Raw genomic sequence first — 18,538 nt, forward strand, 5'->3', positions numbered from 1 at the left:
GTTAAACTAAAACATAAATATGTTTTAGTTTAACTACTTTCGGCAGAAAGTAGCAAAAATTACAAAAAAAAAAAAAAAGCAAAACATTTCTTTCTCCAGGATTTCAAACTTTCAAAGGAAGATTCATGTTTACTTCCACAAGTTCTGCAGTAGTATAACCTCTGACTGTCTTTGAATGCAGCATCAACAGCTCCCGAAGGACGCTTCAGGAGCCAGCAGGTGTTATACTGAGGAGACAGAGAGCATCCAGAGCACGGACGGTCAGCATGTCTCTGCCGGTCCGGTTTCACTTCGGCGTCCGCAGAACCAGAGAGCTGCGAGAGCTGCTGGAAGACGAGGACAAAATAACTCACATGGCCAGGAGCAGTGAAAAGGTGAGTGAAAAAGATGTTTAAACTAACACGAATAAGAAGTATTCGGATTCTTTTAAAAGTGCAGCGCTTAACAAATTCATTAGACCACGTTTCCCAAATTTGAGCCTGCACCCTTGAGATCTCCGAGAAGTAAATAAGTGAAGTAAATAACTGTAATTTGGCATCTTAATAAAAAGAAAAATGTTAATATGCTTTATAATTTGTTACTCCAAATTTATTCCAAAATTGATGGATAAAAACAATAACTAGAAAAATTTGCATTTCCTGCGAAAATGCAGTGTGGATGCTTAAAGCTGAAGCTGTATGCAAAAAGTAGCTGAAAAAGCTGAAAAGTTGCAGAAATTGTAAAAACTTTGCAGAAGCAAAAGAAGTTTGCTAAAATGGAATAACTTAGCAGAACTGCAATATCTTAGAGGAAACATAATACTTGGCAGAAATACAATAGCATAGCAGAATTTAGCAGAAATATTGTAACTTACCAGAAACATGATAACTTCTCAAAAATACAAGAATTTAGGAGAAATAGTATAAGATAACAGAAAGAATATATTTAGCCAAAAATACTTAAACATTACAGAAACACTATGATTTAGAAAAATAGTACAACAGAGCAGAAATATTGTGATTTACCAGAGACACTGTGATGAACTATGAATATTGTAATTTTAAATTGAGACTATGTTTTAGCACAAATATTATAATTTGGCAGAAATACTATAATTTAGCAGAAATACTATATTAAGCACAAATCCTATAAAAAGCAGAAATGGTATGATTAAGCACAAATACTACATTTAGTAGAAATACTTTGTTTTAGCACAAATCCCATAAAAAGCAGAAATACTGTACTATGATTTAGTAGAAAAACTATAATTAATCAGAAATACTAAATTTAGCAGAAATACTATATTAAGCACAAATACTATGAAAAGCAGAAATAGTATGATTAAGCATAAATACTACATTTAGCAGAAATACTATATTAAGCACAAATCCTATAAAAGCAGAAATAGTATATTAAGCACAAATCTTATAAAATAGCAGAAACAGTATGATTTAGCACAATAGTAATAAGTTAAACAGAAAAATTGGAAAAGCAAAATGGACAGCTGAAAAAATGCTGAACATGCTGAGGGTCCCTCAAATATACTTGTTAAATGACAAAAATCTGCAAAAAAATTTATTACAGCCACACAATCACAAATATGTACACATGAGGAAACACACATGCACAGAGAGACCCACACACAAGATCCAATTCAGTCAACCAGTCTAAATATATTGAATTTAAATCTTAGAATGAGATCATCCCATTAAAAGCCTTTCTCTCTCTCTCTCTCTCTCTCTCTCTCTCTCTCTCTCTCTCTCTCTCTGTCACACACACACACACACACACACACACACACACACACACACACACACACACACACAGGGAGAGAGAAGTAAGTTTCTAGGTCAGCCTGGGAGCTGGTGAATTTGAATCCACCAATCAGAGAGGCTGTGCACTTTTCCCCACCAAAACAGGTGCATCTGTTTACACACGCAGCAGCACAGAGAGACACAGGATTTTTGCAGTCTATTTCTCATAGTGACGACTCCCCTCAAACAAATGACCGTAATTTCCTAACCGTAGGGGCTAGAACGGTCATTCTTACACCGTTTTGTTCAGAAGAGATGGGGGAATCTTCAAGTGTTGACAATTTAATATTAAAATATGAATTTTTAGAGATATATGACATGGATGACTTGTTGACTTAGAAGCCACGAATTCCCCAATATGCAAATTTGAATGCCTGAGACCACATATGTGATTGGCTGGCTGGGAAGCCGTGCAGGCCCTGATTTGTGGATTTGAATTCCTCAGCCCTCAGATATGATTGGCTGGCTTAGAAGCCACGAAGGCCCCAATATGCAAATTTGAATGCCTCAGGACACTTATTTGATTGGCTGGGAAACTGTGCAGGACCTGATTTGAAAATTTGAATGTCTCAGTCCTCACAGAGGATTGGCTGCCTGGGGACCTGGCAGAAATATATAGAAATACTATTATTAAGCATAAATACTACATTTAGTAGAAATACTATGTTTTAGCACAAATACTATAAAAAGAAGAAAAACTATAATTTAGCAGAAATACTATATTAAGCACAAATCCTATAAAAAGCAGAAATACTATAATTTAGAACAAATAGTATAAAAAGCAGAAATACTATAATTTAGCAGAAATACTATGTTAGGCACAAATCCTATAAAAAGCAGAAATACTATAATTTAGCAGAAATACTATATTAGGCATAAATCCTATGAAAAGCAGAAATACTGTATTTAGCACAAGTACCGAAAAGTACCAGAAATACTATGATTTAGCAGAAATACTGTATTTAGCACAAGTACCGAAAAGTACCAGAAACACTATGATTTAGCAGAATAGTAATAACTTATTGAAACACAAATGCACAGAGGGACACACAAACACAGGCTCTAATCCAGTCAACCAGTCTAACTATGTTCAATTTAAATCCTACAATGACATGCTGTCAAATAAGGGCAGGGTCCTCTCTCTCCCACTAAACACACACACACACACACACACACACACACACACACACACACACAGGGAGAGAGGACTAAGTTTCTAGGTCAGCCTGGGAGCTGCTGAATTTGAATCCACCAATCAGAGAGGCTGTTTACGTTTTCCCGCCAAAACAGGTGCATCTGTTTTACACACGCAGCACAGAGACATAGACCTGCTTCTTTCAGTTTATTTCACATAGTGAGGATTCCCCTCAAACAAATGACCATAATTTCCTAACCATAGGGGCTAGAGCGGTCATTCTTACACCGTTTTGTTCAGAAGAGATGGGGGAATCTTCAAGTGTTGACAATTTATCATTAAAATATGAATTTTTAGAGATATATGACATGGATGACTTGTTGACTTAGAAGCCACGAATTCCCCAATATGCAAATTTGAATACCTGGAGCCCACATACATGATTGGCTGGCTGGGAAGCTGTGCAGGCCCTGATTTGTGGATTTGAATTCCTCAGCCCTCAGATATGATTGGCTGGCTTAGAAGCCATGAAGGCCCCAATATGCAAATTTGAATGCCTCAGGACACATATATGATTGGCTGGGAAGCCGTGCAGGCCCTGATTTGAAAATTTGAATTTCTCAGTCCTCACAGAGGATTGGCTGCCTGGGGACCTGGCAGAAATATATAGAAATACTATGATTAAGCATAAATACTACATTTAGTAGAAATACTATGTTTTAGCACAAATACTATAAAAAGCAGAAATACTATAATTTAGCAGAAATACTATATTAAGCACAAATCCTATAAAAAGCAGAAATACCATATTAAGCACAAATTCTATAAAAAGCAGAAATACTATATTAAGCACAAATTCTATAAAAAGCAGAAATACTATATTAAGCACAAATCCTATAAAAAGCAGAAATACTATATTAAGCACAAATCTTATAAAATAGCAGAAACAGTATGATTTAGCACAATAGTAATAAGTTAAACAGAAAAATTAGAAAAGCAAAATGGACAGCTGAAAAAATGCTGAACATGCTGAGGGTCCCTCAAATATACTTGTTAAATGAAAAAATCAGCAAAAAAATGCACAGGGAGAGAGAAGTAAGTTTGTAGGTCAGCCTGGGAGCTGCTGAATTTGAATCCACCAATCAGAGAGCCTGTGTACTTTTTCCCGCCAAAACATGTGCCTCTTTTTACACACGCAGCACAGAGAGGCACAGGATTATTGCAGCCTATTTCTCATAGTGAGGACTCCCCTCAAACAAATGACCATAATTTCCAAACCGTAGGGGCTAGAGCGGTCATTCTTACACCGTTTTGTTCAGAAGAGATGGGGGAATCTTCCAGTGTTTACAATTTATCATTAAAATATGAATTATTAAAGATATTTGACTTGTAATGCACCATAACTGAGTAGAGCGAAGCAAAAACTGCCTTGACTTGCCCTCAAACAACGCTTTGTGACTTGAAATCTATTTGGAGTATCGATATCATTCTTTCACCGTAAGAGACAGCAGGCTTTGGTGAACAATCATGGAAATTTTCAGGTCTCTGTGGAAATCCAACAAAAAGTTATGACGAGAGAAAAAAGTGGTTCATTTCCACAGTTTGAAATCTGAAGAAATCTGAGCGAAGGACGAATTTCCTACCCTCAAACAAGTCCAACTCATTTCAGAACGGTAATAGGTGAGAAAGAAATTCTTGAATTGTGAGCGTCAGGGGTGTCTGAAGATATTCGGGGACAAGCCTCATGTCTTAACTTTGCTTCGTTAAGGAGATATGACGATTCGAATATGCCTCTCATTACAGAAAGCCAGCGATGATTTTGAACAAGCTCTCCATTGACTTTGTATGGAGAGTTTTCTGACCTTGTGTTGGTCTGAGGAGATTTGCCAAAATTCTATAAATCCCACAACAATGATAGTGACATTTTCTGAAAGCCAGCAAAAATACCTACGTTTTGATGTATAATTTGTGGAAGTTGAGTGAAAATTGAGCAAGTAGCAAGAAGTTGTTCGGACATGAAGTGAAAATTGCAAAACCTTCAGTGACACACTGGAAGCCAAGAGCATAGCAACCATAACAACGCATGTATTTTGTGAAAAATCACAATTGTGCAACTCAAAACTTTAAGAGGCATAAAAGTAAAATGGTAAAAGATTTGAAAAAGCTGAATCATACATGAATAGCCCAATAATTTGTGAACATTTTAAAGTTTGAATGGTTGTTCTAGGTGAAAATTTGAGGAAGTAGTTAAGTTTCAAAAACAAGCAAAATTTAGCAGAATTGCTGAAGTTTCCCATTAATTTCAATGGGACAAATTAAAGGAAAAAAGTGGAATATTTTAAAAAGTATAATAGTTAAAAATACCAAAAGATATAGCCGGCATTAGCAAAAATAGCAGAATAGTTTAAAATTTGAATGGTGAAAATCGGCTGAAAATTGTGGAAGTAGTTAAGTGCCAAAAAGTGTACGGAAGCAACTAGAATAAAGTATAAAGAATAAAGAGAAACAGGAACTCAATAGTGTGGATGCTTAAAGCATCCACACAATTATATGTTAAAACTACAAATATAATGTGCACACATGTAAATAAAGACAGGGAGAAAATTATTTTCGTAATTACCAACATGGTTAATTGAGGGCATTGGGTGGTAAATGTGTTAAGTAGGTTACTCTACTTCTGCGAAGTATTAATGACACACAGTAAAATACTCTAAGAAATATTAAAAATATTCATACTTGTTACATAAAAATGGTCCCTGTCAATGTCCTACTATTCGTCAGTGTTATAAAATCATCAACTAATTATTATTATCATCATAAATTCACAGTAGGACCTCTTCCATTTTATAATCTTTGACTATCAAGCATTTAATATTTATTGCTTTAAAAAAGAGATTTAAACAAACATTATAATAGCGACTAATACATTCCTCCCAGTTGATTAATCAATCAAACATCTTGGGTCTGCTGTTGTTTACTTTTGCACATATAGGGGAAAAGCACAGCACTAATTCATTTCTTGTTTCTAAAACAAGATGTGGTGCTTTTTTAGTTTCAGAGGCTCCAGCAGGCTGCGCAAAAGACACGGATTTCAAATCAAAACCTGGCCAAAGTCAATCTTAGCCAGAAACCCAAATTTAGAGATGCAAAGCTGCTGCTTGCAGTGAAGTACAAGGAGCTGAAGAAACTCAGAAGCATCATTCAGGCCAAACAAGATCAACTCGGTAAGTGAAAGCCCTTCTGGTCTGATTTTCTTTGCCTGTCCAAAAACTATTTAGACAACATGCTGAAACACTTTCATTTCTCATTATAGCAGAAAAATACAGTGTTCATTATGCTCACTGGTGTCTCCTGAACAAGATCAGACATGCAGAGGAGGAGTCTGAGGTGAGGAAACAATGTTTTGGGGTTTGTTTTTTTTAATAATTTGCAGAGCCACTTTGTTGATCTGTGATCAGTGAAGTATTTTCTTTAATAACACACTCAAATACCTTGTTGTTAATAAGACGATAGTAACTAAATCTCACTGCATTACATCAGAAAGATCTGCAGGATCAAGATCTGTAGGAATGAAAGGTTTGCCAAGTAAATAAAAAAAATAAACAAAACACAGGATTCTTTTGTTTTTTTCACATTTATATTAATTCAGGAGTAATATCCCTGCGTTGGCTCAATATGTTCACTCTGTCTGGCAAAGTTGTGGCAAACTATTATCCCATTATAAAAATAGTCCTAAAACACAATAAATATATAGAGTTTGGTCAAAAAGTATTTGGACAGAGACAATGTTTTTCTAATTTTAGTTTTGTACAAAACCAAAATTTTTCTATTTTAGCAACTTAAGGATGGCTTGTTTCACCTGCATTGACCCATGTTGTCTGTTCACAGCTAAATCTTCCAAATGCAAGCACCACACCTCAAATCAACTCCAGGCTTTTTATCTGCTTAATTGACAATGACATAATGAAGGAATTGCCCACACCTGCCCTTGAAATAGACTTTGAGTCAATTGTCCAATTACTTTTGGTTCTTTTAAAAAGAGGGTGGCACATGTTAAGGAGCTGAAACTCCTAAACCCTTCATCCAATTTGAATGTTGATACCTTCAAATGAAAGCTAAGAGTCTAGACAGTATGCCCATGTCCATTATATAACTGCCATTGGAATATGTTTCATTAAACAGTTAAAAAAAAAAAAAACTTGTGTCAGTTTCCAAATATATATGAACAGCAAGCTACATTTTCCCCACTTTAATACCCACAAACATTTCAGATTGATGCTGGAGCCAAGTTGTGCTCTGCAAAACGCCTTCTGTATGTGTTTCTGTCTCACAGCTACTGTTTCAGAGGTTTACAGATGGAAAGACAGCAATACAAGATTTTTTGGAGCTCTTTGTCAGCTCCCAGAAACTCCACCACATCAGGTTGGTCCTGATGAAGAACCTGCAGGAGATAATCCGAAATGAAACAAAAACAGCACAAAGGCTCAGTGAGGCTCACTATTTGTCTCTGGGCCTTCCTGAGCAGGTCAGTTTGACCACAGCTGCTGTCTTACCTCCATTCCTACTGGTGCTTGGCGCCCACATAAACACTGTCCCCTGTATCCAGCCTTCGCTGTTTTGCTCTGATGAGGATGAGCTCCTTCGAATGGGAGTGCACCTCCGAGGCCGCAAACCCATCCGTCTTCAGCCACTGAACGTGCAGCCGAGGAGGCACCAACCAGCACCGCACTGAAGTCATGGATTTTTAATCAAATTTAGTCTGGATTAATGTGTTTGTTGTAATAAATAAATAAATAAAATAAATATTGAAAAACAGTAAAGCATGGGTAGAAGAATATATTCAGTTATATCAGAAAAAAAACTCAGCAGGTTTATTGTTTATTCTGCAGAAAGGGGTTCTTTGGGGACTAGACCATTTATTTAACTGTGCAGGGACCAGAATTAGTTAATTTTCAGCTTGTTTGGACTGATGACTGACCAGCCACTTAAATCACCCTCAACAAACTTAACATGGACATTTTAAAGAAGCTACCAAATGCAAAGTGACTAAAGATAAAGCGCTTCATAGCTCAGAGTTTTATTTATTTTATTTTATTTTATTTTTGGGGGGGGGGGATCATCCAACTCCCCTCAGAAACAGTTCCTAATGTATTTACTCTGCTGCTGTACTTTGAGTTACACATTTTTTGAAGCCTCACAACTCTATGAAGACCTTGAAATCTTTGAAAGGTAGCGTTTTCTTTTCTTTTTTTAATCTTTTGCACACCAGATCTGTGTCTTTAACTCATAGCCAGCATATGACGGATACCACTCAGCTTTCAAAGCTAGTGCCATTAGTGGAATATTATGAGAAAACACTCTTGCTGAGCTTACGGAAAGGTATCTTTTGAAGCACTTTTTAAGTGATGTTGATGACAGTTCTGTCTGGAGGGCAAAATTCAACTCATCTAGCTGACTTCTTTTCTATTCATTTAAAGGTGGCTGTGTGCATCTGAAGTCATTAGAAAGGCATATAAACCATGCCCCGTTTGCTTTTTCTAAAGTTTTGTTTTCCTTGCACATGATACATGATTTCAGGTGATCGATATGGAGGTTCTTTCCACAACTGAAAAAAAAATGCCATTCATAATGAAAAATTTCAAGTTTCATTCATTCAGTGCTGGAAACAAGTGTCCTTAGAACCATACACTGCAGATATACTATTTTAACATGGTAAACCACACCAACAATAACAGGAGGAAAAATCAAACTTTGATCATTTTGATTACAGAGTTTTAACTTAAGGTGATTTTACTGTAAACGCCGTCAGTAATTATAAACTGGTTAGAACACAGTAATGTTTTCTCTGTGGTGAACTTGAACTGCTCACTGACACTCGATACCTGCAGCCATTTATGCCCAGAGACTCCTGCCAAGGTCAGAGAAGGAGCACAAACAACGCTTCCTTCATGATGATGTCCACGCTCAAAGTCTTTTGATAAAAGACCAACGAGTCCATGTCCTGCTTTGGCTCAACATGGACTCGCCTGAGCGGACATTAGGGTTAGCCTGGGTGCCATGTGGTCCACCACACTTTGCCATACCAGTTCAGCCATGGAGATGATTAGCAAGGTGGACCATGTATACGGGCTTTTGTTCCAGCACAGACTTCAGTTTCATCTTTGTCAGCAGCGTCTTTTGTCCTGCAAGACTCAAACTGGGCAATTTTCTTGTCTGTCAGCTGGTTGTTTTGTGCTGTTCACCTCCGTGTCTCTGCATTGTTTGGCAGGAAACTCGATTATGTTTGAATATGCGGATACTTTTGTTAATAAGCTTGTATACACACCAAGAATGATACAAATGGCATAAGAAAGATGAACTATCATAAAATATTTGTAGGAGCTTGCATCCTCTAGCCTGAAAAGTCTTTTACTGGCTTGAATCTCACACTTAGGTGGTGTTTTATCTCTGTATTGTTTCCCTGAAAGGTCTCATGGGGGATTATACAGAAGAGTATCTGTAACAGCATCCAGTAGTACAGCAGGTATATAGTAACACATGATGAGGTTCATTGTGTACGTGTGTGGGTCAACATTTGCCCCCCTATAGAAAATCTTGTCCTTTTATTTACTGCCTTCTTATTTCATCTACATTTTATTCATATTTTTAAAACTTTAAACAGGACAGTCCAGTTGGTCAAAGCATAAACCATACATTAGACATAACTGACAGGCATACAAGTGCAACAGACCAAGTGAACCAGTATACTTATACATAGAGTCTAACTCACACACAGTCAACCTCGTATATGAGGTTAGAGAGAGGTTAAGAGATAAAAATGCCCTGACCCAGCAATACATTCACTTAAAAAAAACCCAACAAAAGTCACAAAGCAATAATTTTACCCAAAATACAGAAAATATATGAGGCTTACAGGGAGTTTTCCCACAGTAGCTTAAACCCAGTGAGCAAACATATGCTATGAGTGCTGAGTTCAAGTTTTCAATGAAGACTGAGACATTTTAGAAAACAAATATTATGTCGGATTTAATGTAACCCATTTAATCTCATCTGTCACAATACTGATCTGAGTTATATAAAGGTCTAAAACTATGTCGGAATTATATATCTATGCATTTTGAGCAGATATTGAAATAATAACACTTTAGCATAACTTGTCATATGACCAGAGAAGATGGTGGGTTCAAAGCCACCAAGCAAAAGGTTATTGATCACGGTAACTAAAAGAGGCTTATTTGTTTTGGTCATCATTATCCAGCACCCACTGAGAATGAGCGACTTATTGCTGGAATTGTGAAGCAGCAAACCACAACAGTTTGCTCAACACCCTTACTCCTGATTTACCTCCTACAAAACACAGGTAGACTGGGTGGGCAAATGTCTATGCACCTCAGGATGATATAGAGCTGGCCCACCATTACACAACCAGAATGAAAGCTGTTGTTCCTCCTGAATCTGCAGTTATAATAAACAATTTGCCCTTTTCTCTAGTATCCAGGAACATGCCTTTCTGAAGAGTGTGAGTAGAGTATACATGTTATCTCAGTAGTTTCAATTATGGCCTAACATAAAACAAACATTTCTACCTTATCCATGAAATAAAATAAAAATAAAAATAGGAGCTGCTCATTCCAAAAGGTGTTAATTGTATGCTTTGGGAAAATTCAGTATGAAATGGGATAATTACTCTGGGCTACATATTTACATACATTTGCACTTCCTATATTCTTTTTTACAGCCTCAGAAACATGTTCGACCTGTTCTGTCAGTATATATCCAACAGTCATTTGTTACCTTGCACATCTAAATTCAGCTTTGTGCTTCTCCATTCATGCGTGTATTACTACACTTGGAAGCAAAGGCAATGAATGCATACACTTGCCTAAGAAAGATACAACTTAAAGAATGCACTGTGGGCATTTTGTCTTGTGCGTCTGTTCAAGTGTGCCAGTAAACATTAAAATGCCTCGTGTGAAAAGAGGGCTTTTGGAGATATAAGAAAAGAATTAGTAAATATTTAAATAAATGCTTTTTTTTTAAAAATCAATCATCACTGCAGTTTCTCCTTGTTAGATGTGCACTTTTATTCCTGAGGGTGAAAAGGTCTAAACCAACAACAATAGCTGTGCTACAATGGCTTCAGTATCAAACCAACAGGCAAACAGGTCCGAGCAAAGATTTTCAGAACTGCTGAAACCTCATCACAGCTCTCTTTATCTGCTCATAGCTCACAAACATCACAATGTTCCAGGAACCCAGGCGAAGGAATGAGGGCACAAAGCTGTGAAAGAAATCAGATGAAACAAGAATGTGTGTAGGAGTCACTCTGTCATGCTTGGTTTTCAAAAATACATTCCTTACCCCTTGTAGAAAGCTGTTGGTCCTTCTTTAATCAGCATGGTTATAGCACAGTTAACAGCACCGCTGTACTGCCCAGGCACTGAGTTCATGAAGCGTGTCTTTATCACATCCACAGGGGATGCTACAATCGTGGTGCAGAAACCGGCTGCACATGCTGCGGTGAAGTGGCACGGCATGTTGTCTGCAGGAAAAACTGATTTGTTATTTAAACAAACAAACACGACGCTGGAGAGAGCGTTAGAAAGATTTGCACTTACCTGTCATCAGGTTATACTTCAAGATGAGCTCTTTCATTATGTCATAGGTCACAAGCTCAGAGCAGTTTACGATGGCGTTACGAGTTATATTTGGAAGACAACCTGTAAGAACAGCAAACATATAGGAACACTTTTCTTTCTCTGGTGAACTCAGTCTTAAAAAACATCCTGCGCTGTCATCAAACAGTCATGAAAATCAGTCATGATTTTCACTTTGCTATAAAGAAGAAATTCTTCTACTGGCCTCAACAGTTAACAGCATCTCATTTTAAATCAGTTTCAGCAGCACACTCATGTCATTATCAGCAGAAATTTGCAATTTTTTTTTCAAAAAATGGAGTGAGAGGATAAAAAACAAAAGTAAATATAAGTTTAAATTTGTGGCATATTTGCTTATTCCTTAAAAATCTATTGTGTAACTTATTTAGGGCTTTCAGGGGAAAAAATGATCATGTAGAAGTTTCACTGGCTGCTAATTTATAAAAAATATCCACAAGTCCCTCTGGAAGCAAGTCTTGCCATTCAACAGCCATCGTGGTAACATCTCTGGGTACTTGCTGTATTTGGACTGTTGTTTTGAAGCATTGTCTAAATTAATTCTAGTTTTAATGGTTAAAGGACACAAAAAAATGCATATATTGAACTATTAACCCACACTGATTAAAAAAAGCACATAGAAATGTAATGACTTCACCGCCAAATAAGGTTTAGGGTTAAAAGTTAAAGCTGAGAGTCTGCACTCAAGAATGTAGAGTTATGAAAAATGTGTCACTGTCCAAAGATTTCTAGACTCTACTGTATGTCTTATTCACTAATAGAAATGGGAAAAATAATTGTCAATTGTGGGATTATACAGATTTGTCTTCCTTGGGGAAAACCTTGTGATTTGATTACCAACAATTCCAGGGAGTTTGTTCAGTTCTGTTATGTTGCAAGCAGCTAACGTAGTTTTAAGCCCTTTTTTTAATTAATCTTAATTTTCTTCACCAAAACAAATTCAAATCACTTGTTGTGTTTTTGTCAGTCAATAGAGGAAGCACTTTTTTTCTGGAGCCACACAGTATTTTCCCAAACATACAGTAGTTTCATGAACACCTGAAAAAGACTCACATGTAAAATCACTGTGGTTCCCCTTTAGGAAGACTAATCTGAAAATGTGCTGGTTTATCCAGAGGTCATTGTGGGCTCTCTGTCAGATGCCTGAAGTAACGCAAGCGTCACATCTTTGTTTTGCAACATAAAATCTGCACATAAGGCAGCCGGTTTCTCTGAGAAATGCTCGGCCAACAGAAGACTCCGTAAAAGTCTGGGGACAAGTCAGTTGAAGTCAGTCACCTGTGGTCTAATTTGTGACGTAACATAAGTGTTAGGCTGCAGAAACCATAAAAGCGCCACTAACTTGTGTAAGTATGATTTTTACTTTTGTTTCCCTCAGAGCTTATATTTTTAACATGACCCTAAACCCTTGCTTTTTGCTTTTTCCTTTTTGTTGACCATGATGTTACAGCTCAGAGGCTGACATGAATCATCCCTGTGGCAATCTATGAGAAATATAATGATATAAGTCATAACTGCTACAAGATGACCGCTGCTCAGTGGTGTTAGGGATGTCATGTTGTGCAATAATAACACCTAAACCCTGTGGAGTGTATTTTAATATACCTTTCCAGAGGCCTTTAAAACCTTCGTCCCTGGCAATGGTCCTGTAGGCATCAGTCGTGCTGCTGTATCTCTTGACAGAGCCGCTCTCAGGCCGCAGGGCCTGAGCCTGGAACCTGACTTTCACCACGTCAGTGGGCTGAGCAAAAGCCACGGCCATCGCTCCTGTGGTGGAACCTGCCAGCAGTCGAGTCCCGAGTCCAGCATCTGTTACGCAAGCAATTGATTTATGACATGTTGGTGCCTCAAACAAAGACACACACAGCAATTAGAGATCAAACTTGGTGCAGTTCGGATAATCATAGTGAAACCTGGATGCACAAAATTTTTCAGTTATGCTTTTAATATGAAGCGAGTTAATATTTCACTTTCTATTTGGTAGATCCTCTTCTCTCAGGTTTCAAGCATCATTTCCTACTGGGGTAGACATACACTGTTTTCTTTGGTAGAACATTATTCATTCAAACTGGTTTAATTGATAATTTCACTAAATAAAGCAACAAGCTAGGCCAGAGATTATAGTTTGGAGATGTCCTCATCAAGGTCAGGCAGATGTCCTTATGCCTTTGGGAGAGTTTAAAAACCAGAGAAAAAGTGAAAGAGAGGGTTGGACATGGAAATGAGAACAAGCGGGTGTGTTGTTGTGTCTCTAATTTCTGAAGTTTTATTGATCTGGGTGGAAATCTGGATTGCTTAATAATGCCACAGCGGCATAGTTAGAATAGGTGAGGCCTCCAGCATAAACACATTCCTTGAAAGAGGACATTTTGTCCCACACGCCATCAGACTGTTTAACTCCTCTCTGGAGGGGAGAGGGAGGGGAAACAGGAGGACAAAGGAGGGGGGAACAACTAAGCTGCAGTGCCTCTGCACCTCACTGTACAATACCTTGTGCAATACTTTTTGTAAATAGTCAACAGTGCAATAGACTCAATACTTGAAATGTGCAATTCACTTGTATTTTTATTTTTTATTCCTATTTATTCTATTTATCCCCTTTGTATATTTTATTTATATTTGTCTCTGTATTTATATATGTGTGTGTGTGTGTGTGTGTGTGTGTGTGTGTGTGTGTGTGTGTGTGTGTGTGTGTGTGTGTGTGTGTATATATATATATATATATATAACAGTTCTGTAACTGTAACTTCGGTCGTTGCTGTGCTTTTTTTGGAAGTCGAATTTCCCAGAGGAACCCACCCGAGGGATTAATAAAGTTCTATCTTATCTTATCTTATCTTATCTTATTTTTTCTCCATGGCTTACATCATGGAGGCATTTTCTGCAAAACAAGTTCAGGCGATTACGGTTTAGACTTATACTCATTTTAGTCTGAGTCTGATTTCCGGTTAGATGATCAGGACTTTTCAATTTCTGAAGTTTATTTTCAGATATTAGGAAGGGAGTGTTTGAGCTCATTAGCCCCTTAAGAAATCTTAAAAAAATCTAAACTAACCAGTTGCTCTAAACATCAGTTAAACGTCTCTTTCTGAACATAATTTCTTACATGTTTATACCTGCCGACTGGCATGTATTTCGTAACAGCTGTGAAACACTGACATCAAACTCACAGTAAAGGAATTTTTGCACATCTGGATCACCTGCAAGGATTTTATCTGTTTTCCATCTGTACCACCTTTAGCTGTGATAATTTTAATTATTAATCAAAACAATAAGACAGTGAGTCCTTCATAAAATAATTGTATTTGAAGCTCATTTTGGGTTTTTTTTTTATGTTTATTTTTACTTTAACCAGGAAGTGCCGTAAATTAAGATCTCTTTTACCAATGGAAACCTGGCTTTAAAAGTTCACCATTATAAGGTTTGTTTAAAAAAAAATCTAAATTAAAACATAAAGAGACATCGGACAGAAACAATAAATCCATCCAAACAAGGCAAATAATACAAAGTCCAGCTCAAGACCAGCAACAGGTTTAACAGGTTAAATTTGTTTGGTAGTTGTGAAACTCCTGAGGTACACTGGCTGTAAACTGCTGTGTACTGAGTTGTGGGATGTGGTTTTGATGCAGACGTACTTTCTGAGCTTTCTGCTGTGTACTGAGTTGTGGGATGTGGTTTTGATGCAGACATACTTTCTGAGCCTCGCGTGTAGAGCTGCTTCATGGTGTCATACATGCCGATGCGGATCGAGGCAAAGCTCATCTGCCTGTGCAGCCCTGCCACCAGGCCGCTGTACAGACTCCTCGGCCCCTCTGTCTTCACCATGGTGAAGATGGTGCCAAACACACCTCGGTATTCCGCCCTCTGGCCTTTCAGTAAGGGCTTGGATTCACCTTGCACCTGAAGAAACATAATAACAGGTTCAAGATGTGCCATCAGCCTCACTGCCTCACTTAGAGGGAAAATGTCCACATATGTCTGTGATCAGGCTGCTTTCTTAATTGTTAGGTTACATTCGTGTAACATGCAGCCGTGTTGAGATATTTCTGAGCATATGCTTGAACTAGGGGGTTGGACAACATGAAAAGCAGTTTATCTTCTAGTCAGCCAAAACACAGGTATTGGCTGACAACAATCTATATCTATAGTATCCTAAAAATGCTCATGTGGTAACATTATGAATAAATGTTATTTTTTATGCTCTTAGACAGATATGGCAACTTCAATGATTTTGGGAAAACTGACACTCACTGGTAATTTTGTTAGTTACGCCTGTAAAAAAAAAAACCAAACAACATTGTTTTTAACAGGCGTTAACAGCCTGTTTCAAATAACTCCCAAGCATCTCAATAAGATTTCAGTCTGGAGTTTGATAACGCCAGTTCCTACTTTGACAAGGCCATTTGGGGTGGTTATAGCTCAGGTGCTAGAGCAGGTCATCTGCTAATCAGAAGATTGGTGGTTCCATCCCTGGCTGCTTTAGTCTACATGCCAAATATCCTTGAGCAAGATACTAACCCCAAGTTGCTCTCCGATGCATCCATCGGAGTATGAATGTGTGTGAATTGTAGATAGAAAAAGCATAGCAAAAATTGCTTGCTTGAATGGGTGAATGAGGCAGAGTAAAAAAGCACTATATAAGAACCAGTCAGTTTACCATTTAGGAGCAGGATAAGGATCCAAAACACTAGTGTGTTTCTTGCATAACTCAAGTGTTTTTGGGTTTGAAGGGACAAACTTATTGCTGGACATTCTCCTTCAGGATGTTCTGGTAGAGAGCAGAATTCATGGTTCCATTAGCTACAGCAAGTCGCTCAGAAGCATCAAAGCAGCTCGACACCATCACATTCCCATCACCTCTATACCTCTGACCCTAGCTGAAGTGAGGCCTGCAGTTCTTCAGATGTTGTACTGGGTTCTTTTCTGTGGTTCACTGGAGTCCCAAAGCCTTAGAAATGACTTTCCATTTCCATTTCCATTTCCAGACTGATATCTTTCAGTGACTTTTTGTTTTACATGTTTTGTTTTGGTTTTTTGTTTCTTTGAATTGTGTCATATTTTAGCCTACTTCACTTTTTAGACTGGCAGTAATCACACCTGGGTGTGGCTAGTGAAATTGAACTTTGCTTTCTTAAAAATGTGAGTGGTCACAGTAAATTTTACATTTTCACACAAGGCAAGGTAGGTTTGGATATCTTGTGTAAAATGTGGAAGTAAATTTAAAGGTAATTTGATATACAAAAAGAGGTGTTTACAAGGGTTATAGAGCTAGTTATGCAGCTATTTGGTGGTTACCTGTTTTGGTATTTACATGTTTACACATTTGAATGTTTACACATGCATGTTCAAAGCAGTAATAAGTATGTGTTATATCTACCTAGTTGGTTTTTCTGCATTGATCTGAGTATAACATTTCCTGGCTTCTTAGAGCCCAGTGAAATATTGATGACGGCGGCACACAGGAAGTGTTGGTTTTTGTTGTTGCTGTGTGCTGAGAGTAAAGAGGCTGGTAAGACAGTTAACTGTCTCCATCGTGCTGTTCCTAATTATTCAGGGAGATTCCATCAAGTGAACCCTCACGTTACACTTGTTTCTTTAATAACTCAAATCATCAGTTAAAAACGGACTTTGGGGTTTCGGTAATTTGGTGATCTGAAACATTTGAGTGTGACAAATATGTTAAAAGAAAGAAAGAAAGAAAGAAAGAAATCAGGAAACAACACTTACACGATAAGCTGAGCCGGGTCGGGGTGAGGGGGGTGTCCCTGTGCACCAATTTTTCCACTTTTTTTATATTCTGAATTGTGTTACACTTTTTGTTATAAAATATAAAGCTCTTAATTACCGAGAATATTTTGAGGTGGCTATAGTTGCAAATACCATGAGGTGGGTGGGGCTTCCTGATGCCTCACCTGTAGCCGGACTTTGGCGGTGTCCAGTGGGAAGGTGACTAGGTCCGCCACGCAGCCTGCTGTTCCAGCTGAGAAGATTTTAACAGCAGTTGTGGGCACCAAATCAGCCGCTCTCCCTCCAACCATGATCAGTGCCTGAGCTCAACAGCAAGCCTCAGCAACAACAAAACTTAAATAACAAAGTGCGCATTGAAGGACTAATCATCATTTCATCCTTCGTGTACGGAAACGAATAAAAGCGATGTAGGTCAAGCTCCATGCAAAAGAAAGTTTGGAGTTTGAAGGGAACAGCGTCGTTGTGCCATTACACAGAAACGCTCACGACAAGAAGTCGAAAGCAAACTGAACTAAGTCGGTATCTTTGCATGTCAACAAACACCTGACTGCGCAGCCGACGAGTGAAGCCTGGCCCACATTTACTGACTTTGAACGGACCTGCTGCACCGCCCTGCAGAACTCCAGATACTCATCACACACATGCGCGGAATACCCCGGATTGTTCTTTATCGGTGTTCTCTGTCATGATCCACCTGCTTTCAAATAAAAAACAATTTCAATGTCAGCGGACAAGAGCTGAGGCGTCATCAGGAAAGTTTTATGTATCTTAGTACGGATAATGTCCTCCCATTCTTATGGGAAATAATCCTGCTTTTGGTGTTTTTATGATGGCAATGGCGACCACCAACTCACAGGAGTTCACGTGGGTGTATATCTGATAAATGACCTGTATTTGTATAGCGCTTTTCTAGTCCCTAAGGTCCCCAAAGCGCTGTACACAACCAGTCATCCACCCATTCACACACTGGTGATGGCAAGCTACATTGTAGCCACAGCCACCCTGGGGCGCACTGACAGAGGCGAGGCTGCCGGACACTGGCGCCACCGGGCCCTCTGACCACCACCAGCAAGCCGGGGCTCGAACCGGCAACCTTGTGATTACAAATTGAGCCACGATCGATAACTATGAAGGGAAATAATATGAAATAATAGTCTTTTATTATAGAAATTGCACTTTCTCTTGAT

At 38.2% G+C, this 18,538-nt stretch overlaps 2 protein-coding genes across 2 annotated transcripts; one reads left to right on the plus strand and one right to left on the minus strand.

Moving 5' to 3' along the window:
* Positions 1–164: 164 nt before the first annotated feature.
* On the plus strand, positions 165–7,712 carry LOC146694350 (vacuolar protein sorting-associated protein 37D-like). Its single transcript, XM_085430508.1, has 4 exons — positions 165–374; positions 5,981–6,152; positions 6,242–6,315; positions 7,262–7,712. The coding sequence occupies exons 1-4, from the start codon at positions 267–269 to the stop codon at positions 7,658–7,660; spliced, it is 753 nt and encodes a 250-aa protein (XP_085286634.1). The 5' UTR covers positions 165–266; the 3' UTR covers positions 7,661–7,712.
* A 341-nt stretch (positions 7,713–8,053) lies between these two features.
* On the minus strand, positions 8,054–17,974 carry LOC146694351 (dicarboxylate carrier UCP2-like). The gene is made up of 6 exons (XM_085430507.1): positions 17,516–17,974; positions 15,296–15,503; positions 13,209–13,412; positions 11,547–11,648; positions 11,290–11,470; positions 8,054–11,209 (listed from the first exon to the last, which is right to left on the minus strand). Exons 1-6 carry the CDS (start codon positions 17,639–17,641, stop codon positions 11,110–11,112), a joined length of 921 nt encoding a protein of 306 aa, XP_085286633.1. The 5' UTR covers positions 17,642–17,974; the 3' UTR covers positions 8,054–11,109.
* Positions 17,975–18,538: the final 564 nt, after the last annotated feature.

The sequence above is a fragment of the Copadichromis virginalis genome, linkage group LG14 (genome assembly GCF_057382275.1).
Source record: "Copadichromis virginalis isolate Kocher_CV1m ecotype Utaka linkage group LG14, C_Virginalis_male_GT1.1, whole genome shotgun sequence".
NCBI classification, from domain to species: domain Eukaryota; kingdom Metazoa; phylum Chordata; class Actinopteri; order Cichliformes; family Cichlidae; genus Copadichromis; species Copadichromis virginalis.